General features: G+C 35.5%; 1 protein-coding gene across 1 annotated transcript; it reads right to left on the bottom strand.

Annotated features, from left to right (window-relative positions):
* Positions 1–646: 646 nt before the first annotated feature.
* On the bottom strand, positions 647–4,541 carry LOC107768720 (5'-adenylylsulfate reductase 3, chloroplastic). The gene is made up of 5 exons (XM_016587868.2): positions 4,323–4,541; positions 4,028–4,189; positions 3,792–3,918; positions 1,286–2,090; positions 647–1,132 (listed from the first exon to the last, which is right to left on the bottom strand). Exons 1-5 carry the CDS (start codon positions 4,393–4,395, stop codon positions 902–904), a joined length of 1,398 nt encoding a protein of 465 aa, XP_016443354.2. The 5' UTR covers positions 4,396–4,541; the 3' UTR covers positions 647–901.
* Positions 4,542–11,813: the final 7,272 nt, after the last annotated feature.

Here is an 11,813-nt window from a genome sequence, read left to right as displayed (position 1 = left end):
ATTTATTAATATAAGCCGTTTTAATTGTCAAAATTTTCATCTAACCTTTACATTGATTTTGACAGGTATGTTGAGGAAGGCTGAAGCCCAAAAACAGTGTTGCTTTCCATGCGAGACAGATGCAGACTGCGACAGGCAATGTGGAACTTTTATTATGTTCCGTTGTTTCCTTAACCAATGTTCCTTATGTCCCAGATTTAGCCGTTCTTCACATCCTGGATTTACTACTGCTTATAAGAAACTTTCTCCACATTAAGGCCACAGCCTCATCTCTTTCATATCTGTATAGGAGGTTTCGGTTCTTTGATTTACTGTAAATCCTTTCAACAGACCTTATACTTGAAATATTAATATCAAATTTTTAGTCGTTTCATTGTTCTTGTCTTGTGTATCATCATCTTTTGATTTTCAACCGGTGACTAATTTGCTCTTGGCCCATTGCGCTCCGTGCTAAGATTTTTCAAAAGGCTAATCGAAGCACCGAGAGTGTGTAAGTGACATGCTTAATATAATTGGTTTGTCACATTTTCAAATTGATCCAATGAATCAAGTGAGCCAACCAGATTAACGTGGAGAAAAAGTTGTATTTCTTCACATGATTCATAGTCATTTTATCATAAAAGAAATAGAGAAAGAGGGAGAGAAATGAGGAGAAAGACTTGTATATTGACAAAGCAACAAGAACAAGAAAGATCCACAAAATTGAGGGCGGAGAAATCGACCCCTTGACTGAGGAAAGCATAGAAAAAACAATTTAAAATATAGAAATAAAAACAGAGGGGGAGGGTAAGGGCCACCATATTACCATAAATATACAAGCACTATATTCCACAACTCAAGTCCCTCTTCTATTTTACTACTCTGTGTAAAGAATTATGACATGTGAAGCACCATTTTGCCTTCACCTAAGAGCATTCACAAAAGCCAGTAAGGAATCTACATCCCTCTTTTCTGATGGGTACTTAATAGGCTGTGAAGAGTGCTTAGGAAAGAATAGTATTGTGGGGAAGCTGCCAAGCTGCAACTCTTGTTGTGCAAATGTTTTCTGCTCACCATCTGCCCTGAACTTACCCACCTTCACACCAGAACCCCCCAACTTCTCTGCCAATTCCACATATGATCCTTCCATTGCCTGCAGAATATGAAAAGAAACATCATCAAGCTAATTCGACAAAGCATTCTTGAAAAGATTTCCGTCTGCCTAAACTTTAGTCAACAAAGTTGTGCAGAAACAGTGCTAGTGGGAGTTAACAGATATACACAATAAAATTAGATGATAAATTACCTGGCAGAAGCGGCACCAAGGAGCATAAAGAACAACAAGCCAAGGCTCTCTCCGGTCTTCCAATTTCAATAGGTTCTCAATTCCAGGTCTACTCAAGGTAACAATGTCTTTAGTGTCAAAAATATCAGCAACATTGGCACTACCATTTGCTTGCACAACACTGTTACCATTACCATTTACACTTTCGTCTTTAATGTTTCCTTTGTGCAATCCACATTCCTTGGCCTTGGCGTCCTCCCACCACCACCTTCCTTCTCTCTCGTGTTGTCCGGGCAGGACTGGCCTTGTGCAAGGTTCGCATCCAATGGAGACATAACCTTTTGAATGCAAAGAATTCACAGGCACATTCATCGCACGTAAGAAGTTCCATACATCCTTGCCGTCCACATTAGCCACCGGGTTCCACTTCACTAAGCTTCCAATTCCACCATCCAACCCCTCGAAAACGGGGTCTACTTGGACAACCGGAATTTCAGATCGAGTTCCAGGGGACTGATCTTTTCGTTGCCCCGTGATCCAGGCACGCAAGCCTTTGAGGGCTCTTCTCAGGGGCCTAACTTTCCTAACACGGCAGCATTCTTGGTGGCCATCTTCATAGAATGAGAAAAGACCTTTGCTCCTCACTAAGGTCTGAACTTCTACAGCATCAGGAAACATGTATTCAATGCGAATGCCATAGTGCTTCTCGACAGCATCAAAGAGTTGGTAGGTCTCTGGATTCAACCTCCCGGTATCAAGGCTGAACACTCTAAATGGTCGACCGGTTAAATGAGCATACTCTATCAAAGCGACATCTTCAGCACCACTGCAAGAAAATGTAATGTTATGAGATGCACCTTACTGGAAATCACCATAAAATAAATATCAGATAAGATTCTGGTATTTAGTTAAAACTGCTCATATATTCACGACTCTGAACTTAATTCCATATCTGGTATATGGCCAAAAAATCAATTGGCAGAAAGGACCTCTACAGGAAAATTTTAGAGGGAACGCAGACTGGTATATAGATAAAACCAGCAAATTGTAGAGCAAAACGAGACCCTTTAGGCACAAGCAGTGATTTGAAAGGCGTTTTCGGGGCAAGCCTTGGGGCGAGGCGCACCAAAAACGTCCCGGGGCGATGGTGTGGGGCGAAAGTCTCAAGAGGCGTACGCCCGGGCGTTCGAGGCGTAAGCCCCAGAGATTTTTTCAAATTAAAACAAAATTTGTTGAATAAGTCCTTCATATAATACCCAAATTTTCAAAATTCAGCTTGGTAATTACTCAAAAGTTTTAAAAAGGAACTGAAATGTATTAAATTTAAAAGTCAATTCCTTTTTTATTGATTGAAGTCCCAATTCATGGTCTTTCCCAATTCTTTATCTTGTTCGCTAGTCTGCTAATATCTCCCAAAAACAACGAATATTTAATTTGTTTTTTACAAATACAAAGAGAACTCCATTCTCCTTCATAGCAGCAAGTTCAAAGTTCAAATTGAAGGTTAGTCATCCTTTTTGTTCCTCCATGTAGAAAACTTTATTCTTTTCAACTAAAGTTACTTGAGCTTCTAAGTAGCGTATAATATATTGTTTTGACTAGTTTTTTGTGGGGATGAAGCGCGCGCGCGCGCGCACACACACACACACATATATATATATATATATGAAGCACATCTATATATATATTTTTCACATATTTATAGTTTTCTTCATTTTTTATGCAATTTTACCTGTTTATAAATATTTACTGTAATTATATTATTTTATAAAATATTAAAAATTAAATACCTATTGGGCTTACGCCCCGCTCCGTGCTTCGGGGCTTATGCCTCATTGAGTCATATGTAAAACGTATCGCCTTACGCCCACGCCTTTTAAAACACTGGGCATAAGCAATCAATACAAAATCAATCACATTGATTGGAAACTTTCATGTTGGAAATATGATCAACTTCTACAAATAATTCACGTGTGAAATAACATACAACAAGAAAACTTTGCACTAGCTTCACATACACAGATTTAATAATCCAGCATACAAGAATGCATTTCATTCAAGAACATTCCTTACCCATGGTATTCCGAATAGAAATTTTTAAACACACAAAAGCTAAAACAATTTACACGAATAACCTATCCATTTACATGAATCATGAAGTTAGCTCTTTCTTTTACTTTTTTATAAGGGTCGTGTCTAAACCATCTTACATGCCCCTCAACTAAATTCACCGGGTACCTACTACCTCCCACCAGCACAAGTATCGGGTAACTCTGTCCACAAAGGCATAGATAGATGGGAAGAAATAACCTAGTGTTTTTAGCTCCTTCAAATTGCTATAATCCCTTTTCAATCTTAAACTTCTTGTATTTTACTTTCATGGGGTTCTCATCTATTCCTAATTTTCAACTTAGCATGCACATTAACCGGAAGCATAAGCACAATTAAGCATTATATATGACAACTATTTGGACCAAATGCAACCAAGAACAGAGCATCACTAGTACAGGCAAGGAACAAGATATACCTGAAAGCAATGGCAATATCATTTCCAAATTTCTCAAGGGCCTTATCCATAATCTCAAGAGGTGAAGCATTTTCAAGCTCCTTAGCCAGTTTAACATAGTCCGCTGCCTCTACTTTCTCTTCCACCTCTGACATATTCACCACAAAACAAAAACAAAAACAAATCGATCAGTTTCTTAACAAGAGAATTATAAATCCTCTCAATTACAACCACAAAGTCATGAAAATTCAGCATACCAGGTAGAGGAGCAGCAATTGTTGTTGCTGATGGAACTATCGACTCATTCCTTTTAGGCTCAGCGTTTAATGGCTTCACCAAACAACGCCTCTGAGAAAAATTCAATGCTTTCAAAGGGACTTGTGGCTGATCCAATAGCTGAAAGTTGCCCAATTGGGATACTGCAAAGATAAAATAAACCGGATAATGTAAGGAAAAGAAATAGAAGAACGGAAAAATAATTGAACCCCAGATGATAAAATTATCATTTTAAGGGTAAAAATTGAAACTTGGAAAGGATACAGAAATGGGTACCTTTCGGTTGTTCATAAGAAGATGAAGAAAGAGAGGTATGAATTGCAGTTGAAGAAGTGAAAGCCAGAGCCATTTCTCGAACAGATCTTATAAAACAAAGATTTTTCCAAATGGAAGAGAGTAATCTTCACCAACGAAAGCTTAATTTGTTGTAGAACTCTCTGAGTTACAATGAAATTGCTGTACTTTTGGCAGGGTATTTCAAGATTTACAGGGAGAGAACATTGGGTGAGGATTATAAAGGGACCAGAAAAAAGGGCGAGGTGTTAGGTTCATTGAACCTGGACGTGTTTTGGAATTCGAATGCAAAGTCTGATGTGGCATTAGTTTATGGTCAGCGTGTGATGTGTCCATCAGCGCTTCCGTCATGCAGCTAGTTGGGAGGGGGGTGGGGTGGGGTGGAGGATGAGAAAGAGGACGAAATGCATTTTATAATTTTCCAAACAGTTCCAAATTTGATAATATATTACGTAATAGAAATTGCTCAATTTTGTATTCTATTATACTTTGCTTCCACAATTTTATACCTTAGTCATCAGCAAATCATCTTATATTAGTGAGGAGGACTTGACATAATTGGGGGCTAAAGCGTAGTTACTATTAGAGGCCCAAATTTTATAATCGATTTTTAGTAATTATTTTTCAATTGATAATATAACTAATTGATTTAATCACTCTTGAAACGTTGATCTTATGTATTTTTATTTTGAAAAACTTGTTTTTGTTGAGGCAACTATTAGACATTTAAAATTGAATCAAATCTTCTTATGTAATTAAATATATCGATTAGAATATTATCTTCTAGTTGTACTAATTCTTTTAATAATTTTAACTCAAAATATAAGTCTAAGCCATCAACATTAGAGTGGCTATTATGCTTTAAAGATCATCAAAGGTTAATACAATATTTTTTCCCTTTCAAATTCTCATCATTTAGCAATCTCAATTTTTTTTTAAAAATACTTATAGGTTTTAGTGGTCAAAATGTAACAAAAGCAAAATGAATGTTACATCAAAGTTTAAGAAAATTCTAAAGATATGTTTACTTTATCAGAGAATTTTTCTATTCCTCAACAGTCACATCAACTCCACAACGACAAATTTTTACTACAAAATGCTTAAACATTTTAAAGGAAAATTAACACATAACATATTCCTTCTAAAATTGGGGCCCCTCGAATTTGGGGGCGTAAGGCATATGCCTTACTTGCCAAGCCTTTTGAGTCGGTTCTAATATTAGTTTCTATACTTGTGCATTGCACAAATATCTCAAGTTAAATATCACGAATTTACATAAAAAATAGTAAAACTTTAATCGCATATTTGTTCTAACACTAACATTTGTCAAGGTAACGAACTATAACTAATTAATGTATATAATAAATTACTATTGTTAGTAAACTAATATTTGAATTCAACATGTAATTGGCCATTGCTTGTCCCTCCAAAGGATCACAACAGCTACATATAATTTGTGATTGCATTAACTTAGTTTATAAGGTGCAAATATGTTATTTAAACGTATCTTATTAATATTTTTTTATTCTTTGTGTATATTTGTAGTTACTCTTTCTTTGGTATAATGTCACTCATAAGCTCTTAGATGATAAACTATTAAACCTTATATTCTATTTTTGTTATCTTTGTATGTTTTAGAACTTATATATCGTTCATGCATAAGTTTAAGCGGCTCCATCCATTCTTAAAAAGTTTTTCTGTACCGTCACTTCAATTATTAACCGAAAGAAGATAGCATGTACATTATAAAAAATAATTTGTGAAGATAGCATACAAATCACAAAAATTAGAGTATAGTATTGACGGTCCAAAGTACTATCCAAAGTTCTACAACTTTATGCTTGACCTCACCCAAAAGGAATAATATAGCATTGGTAATTATGTTCTTCGATTTTTCACCACTGATTCCAGTCGCGGTTCATCCATTTCTTTCGCTTCCGCTATGCGAACAAGTAAGTTCTCATTTTACGATTTACGCGCTATCTAATGTGTTTAGTTTATCGCACTCCTTCATTGGTATCAGAGCCATAGGCTGGTTTTCTGGTCTGAATTAAATTAGAGTTGAGTAGTTCTAGCTTTTCTGTGTGAAATAAAACTATGTTTATCTACTATAATTTTAATGACTTTGGACAATTTCAAAGACCAGGCATATTCAGCAATAACCAAGGACATAAATGCATCTGTTTCAGTACGGTCATTCTAGAACTGCAAAATAGGAAAATCAATTAGACAAGAATATAAAAGCTCTTCGAACATACTGTTATCGTGAATACTTATCAACCTAGTTTAATGGGTTATGTGATGAAAAGGGAATAGTTCATCCGTTAACTATCCCAAATACTCCATAACAAAATGGTGTTACAGAGAGAAGAAATAGAACACTCCTAGAAATTGTTAGGTCAATGATGGCATAAGCTAACCTCCCAATTAGTTATTAGGGTGATGTGTTGCTTACTGCCACCTATGTACTTAACCGAGTGCCTACAAATCAGTTACTATTACTCCGTATGAGTTATGGACTGTAAGACAACCCAACCTGAGTGTATTATGACCTTGGAGTTGTGCTGCCCATACACATGATTCCTCTCACAAATATGGAAAATTGGGCCCGAGGGGAAAGAAAAATATCTTTATAAGATGCTCTGAAACCTCAAAAGGTTATGTATTTATAGGTCAGCAAGACAGTGGGAGTGTAACTAAATTTGAATCACGAGATGTCACATTCTTAGAGGGTGAGTTCCCTAACAAGGGAGATGTAGGTCAAGACCTAACCTTATTTGAGATAATGGATCAAAAAGTACAAGAATCGCTTTATTTGAGCAGGAGAATTTTAGCAGATGATGAATTAGTTTCTCATCAATGACATTCTTCATCATCAGATGCAAATGAAAGTAATCCTTCTACATTTAATGAAAGTGACCAAATGGATCTTGTTCCAAGTGGGAGCGAGATGGTCACAGATCTTGTTCCAAGTGGGAGTATGATGAATGTTCCTGATCTGAGTAGGAGCAACATCGATCCAAATAGGAATAATGACGAATCACATATAAGACATGGTTCTCGTAAAAAGATTCCCCGTCGTTGATTTGACGTTGAAGGCGGTGAACTATTTATGATGCTCCTGCAAGAACAAAACGAGCCTAAAAATGTAAAATGGGCTTTTTCATGCCCTTCTAAAGATAAATGGACAAAAGCAATAGAAAATAAATTGGAGTCTATGAGAGTCAACAAAGTTTGGGAACTAGTTGACCTCCATGAAGGACACAAAGAAATTGGGAGCAAATGGGTTCTCAAAATTAAACTTAAGGCTGATGGAACATTTGAGAGAGATAAGGCTCGACTGGTGGAGAAAGGGTATACACAACAGAAAGGAATAGACTATGAAGAGACTTTCTCGCCTGATATATGATTTACCTATGTTCGCCTAGTTCTAGCTATTGTTGCAAGCTTGGATCTTGAATTACATCATATTGATGTAAAGACTGTCTTTCTTAATGGAGAACTAGATGAAAAAATCTATATGGAACAACTTGAGTGTTTCATTGAAAAGGGCCACGGACAAAGTTTTGTAGACTTTTGAAGTCTATTTATGGTCTCAAACAATCTTCAAGACAGTGGTATATGCGCTTTCAGAATGATGTTGTATCCAATGGTTTTACCATGATGGATGAAGACCATTGCGTTTATACCAAAAGATCAATGAACAAGCTTGTCATTTTAACATTGTATGTAGATGCCATACTTATAGCTGGAAATGATAAGGAGTTTATCACCGAGATAAAGTCATAGTTGTCATCTCAATTTGAGATGAAAGATATGGGTGAAGCTGTATATATTCTTAGAGTTTAGATTTCAAGAGATCGTCTGAGGAAACTATTGTATCTCTCACAAGAGAATTATGTTAGAAAGGTTCTTGAACGATTCAATATGCAAAATAGTAGCCCAGTTGACACTCCTATCAGTAAAGGCTATGCCTCGAAAAGTATATGTGTCTTAAAACTCCCGAAGAAACAGAAAGAATGAGACGAGTTCCTTATAGGAGTGCAATTAGAAGTCTAATATATGATATGGTGTGCATTAAACCTGATATATGTTAAGCAGTTGGCTTGGTAAGTAGATATCAAATCGATCCAAGTTTAGCACATTGGCAAGCAATAAAGAGTATCATGAGATATCTGAAGGGAACTGCTGATTATGCCTTTTGTTACCAAAGCGGCAATGATCTACGATTAGTTGGATATAGTGATGCTGATCATGGAAGAGGTCTAGACAAAAGGAAGTCAACCTCATTATATGTTTTCTTACTCAGTGATGGCGCCATATCATGTAGTAGTAAGAAACAATCATGTGTATCACTATCTACAATGGAAGACGAATACGTGGCTCTCGCATCAGTAGCACACGAAGTTGTTTGGTTGAAAATATTCTTGGAACGCTTGTTGGATATCGCTAAAAATACTGAATCAGTGTTAGTCTATAGTGACAGTGAGGCTGCAATATCCTCCACCAAGGACCCTAAGTTTCATTGTAAAACCAAACATATAGATATCAAGTATAACTATGCGAGAGACATGGTTAAATGCAAGGTAGTGAATGTGAAGTATGTGTCTATAAAAGATATGTTAGTAGATCCATCAACCAAGCCTTCGTCTAGAGATGCATTTGTGAGACACACTAGGTCTCAAGGCTTGCGTAGACTTTGATATTCTTCATTTGTTATTATTTTCCCGTGTTCACAAAAGTGATATTCTTTAATTGTCAATAAAGTTGATTTACATACATACATATTTATATTGCTGAATGTTACGTGCATTTTTTGATTTTTTTTTTATAAGTATGTCAGGTAGACAAGAGGTTGACCTTCTCACACAGGCAACCGCCTCCTTATCTTAGTGATGTGCGGAGATGAGACATGATTTTAAGCAAAATTATCATAAGAATAATTAGAGAGCTATTCGCTTAAAATCAGAATGTCACTTAAACAATGACACATGGTCATTAAAGTAAAAAATGTTCACCTAGTCTTCTCTGTAAGCCAGATGTGAGTTAAATATGATATTGTAGATCAAGAAACTCAAATTTACATACTTATGGTGTCTAAATATCATCTGTACAACATTCTTTATGAGATAAAGACATACTCTCCTTGAGAAAAAGGAAAAAATATTGTAGCACGTGTTTCATACCATATGTGCTAAAGTCGACCAATTGGGTTAATATAAGTCCATTCTCAACTTATTGTTGGGTAAGACCTAGAGCTTTTATGGAGGCTCAAGATTTTGTACCCTCAAGGACTCCGATCAGATGCTTGAGGCTTAGTGTGATTTTAGTTATCTTAGTGTATTTCCAAAGGACCATGAACACAGATTTGGTCTAGCGGAGCATATCTAGAAAAATAGTCAAACTAATATTAGGGGGATCGTGAGAAAAGGAAGATCATTGATGGAATCTCATTTAATTGTATTCATTGGTGCACCCATTATAACTTATGAGTTATGATTGTGAATACAAGAAATAATAATATATGAGATGTTGAGATTATATCAAATGTGATTTATATGATCTAGGGTACTGCATATTTTATGATCTATTTGCAGGTTTGCACTCGACAAGAGGCTATATACTCCTACAGATATATAACACTTAGCTCTCATAATATGCTGGTCGCACGGTCTACTATCCCTTATGAATGATTACGGAGATGAGATGAGAATAAGTTTCTCAAAATTAGATAAGCAATCCCATTATGTGTGAGTGAGAGATGTAGAAAAATTTGGGTCCACCCAGAAGGGGTGCACTAAGGCCCATTAGGATAATTAGTTTAACCCTAATTATTTTTCATATAAGTACACCTAAAGTGTATAATTAAATATAATTAGGGGTTGATCCGTCACAACGTGACAACCACCACCGACCAGCAATTCCAGTCGCGGTTTATCCATTCCTTCCGCTTTCGCTACGCGAACAAGTTAGTTCTCGTTTTATGATTTAGACGCTATCTAATGCGTTTAGTTTACCGCGTATTCATTCAATAGTACACTAAACCAAAAAAAAAAACATTTCGATTTTCATTACAATTAAGAAATCAAATATCTTATTCGAACCATAGAACTTATAATTTCAACAAAGATATCAAAAACATAAGTACCACTCCTTAGCAACCAAATAAGCCATCAAAACACTTGTCGAATCAATGAATTAGTTCATAAAAAAATTATTTGGAGTAAGTTTAGAGGCAAAATGTTAGACGCATAAATCTAATTGTAAGGCCATAAGTATGAGAAAGTGTAATAACTTATGAATGGCTTTGCGGAGAGTATTCTGTTGAGTGTTGCCTGTGAGTTTGTGAGGGTAAAAGTCTAGATATTACAAATTAATCCAACGCTAATCTATATTTTGAGCGAATGCTTTAGTTTTTGAAGGATATAAAGTTGGTTAATATTTAAAGAACATGTTCATGATAAATATTTAGCGTCATGATATTCATTCTTCTATAATAACATAAATATAGATATAGATTTGCAATTATTAGTAGCAGAGGTTTACCCATCCAAATTCTTCGAGCAATAAAGGTTCAAATTTATTCCTTAACATTTAATTAGATTTAAAATTGGGTTTTTGACAAAGTTAGCTGCTCGGCAAAAACTATGAACAGTCGCCTAGCCCACAATTGCACATTATAACTTGTAACCAAAAACAAATAAAATATGTTGACCAGCATATTTGTGCTGCCCCTCCCTCCCTAGTGGCCAAAATCCAATTTTTTCTTGCATTCTTTCCTCTTCTTCCAATTTATTCCGTTCACTACAACTTTACCAATCTTTGCTCTCCTATCTTCTTCTTTCTTGGAAACAAATCATACCCCAAAAAATTTACTACAATAATACAAACTCTAGCACTTCTTTTCGGGCCAAAACTCCAAAACTTTCTTTATTTCGCTGCTTCCATTCTTATTTTATATAAAATTTCATTTTGCCTTACCAAATTATTCTTGTTCAATTTATATATTTTCCCACAGATTCTATAATCTTCACTACTCAATTCTTCTGTTTAATTCACATTGTTTCTCCTTCTTCACAACAACAATCAGAATGGACGTTTGTAGGAACTCATACTGTTTGAATTTGACGCACAGTGTCCTTAAATCTTTCGTTTCTTAACATTTAAGGTTTACTGAGGCAAAATTCCTTGAAGCCTATTTTTGTTATGTGTTCTTAAAACCTTTGAAATTTATTTTTAACGATGGAGCTTCAAATAAAGGGAAATATCAGATGCCTCCCTCCAAATTTAATGCAAAGGAAATATCTATTGCATTAAAGTTCCTGAAATATTAGTACATGCGACATAATTCCTGTTAATCCCCACATTTATAAGAACTTGCTCCTCCTCATTTTTCCTTATCACCATTTTTCCAAATTCTTACTTGGATAAATAACACATGTCCAGTTAGTTAAATTCAAATCAATTAAAGAA

The sequence above is a fragment of the Nicotiana tabacum genome, chromosome 17, assembly GCF_000715075.1.
Source record: "Nicotiana tabacum cultivar K326 chromosome 17, ASM71507v2, whole genome shotgun sequence".
Lineage (NCBI taxonomy): Eukaryota > Viridiplantae > Streptophyta > Magnoliopsida > Solanales > Solanaceae > Nicotiana > Nicotiana tabacum.
This window is presented reverse-complemented; position numbering and strand designations above follow the sequence as displayed.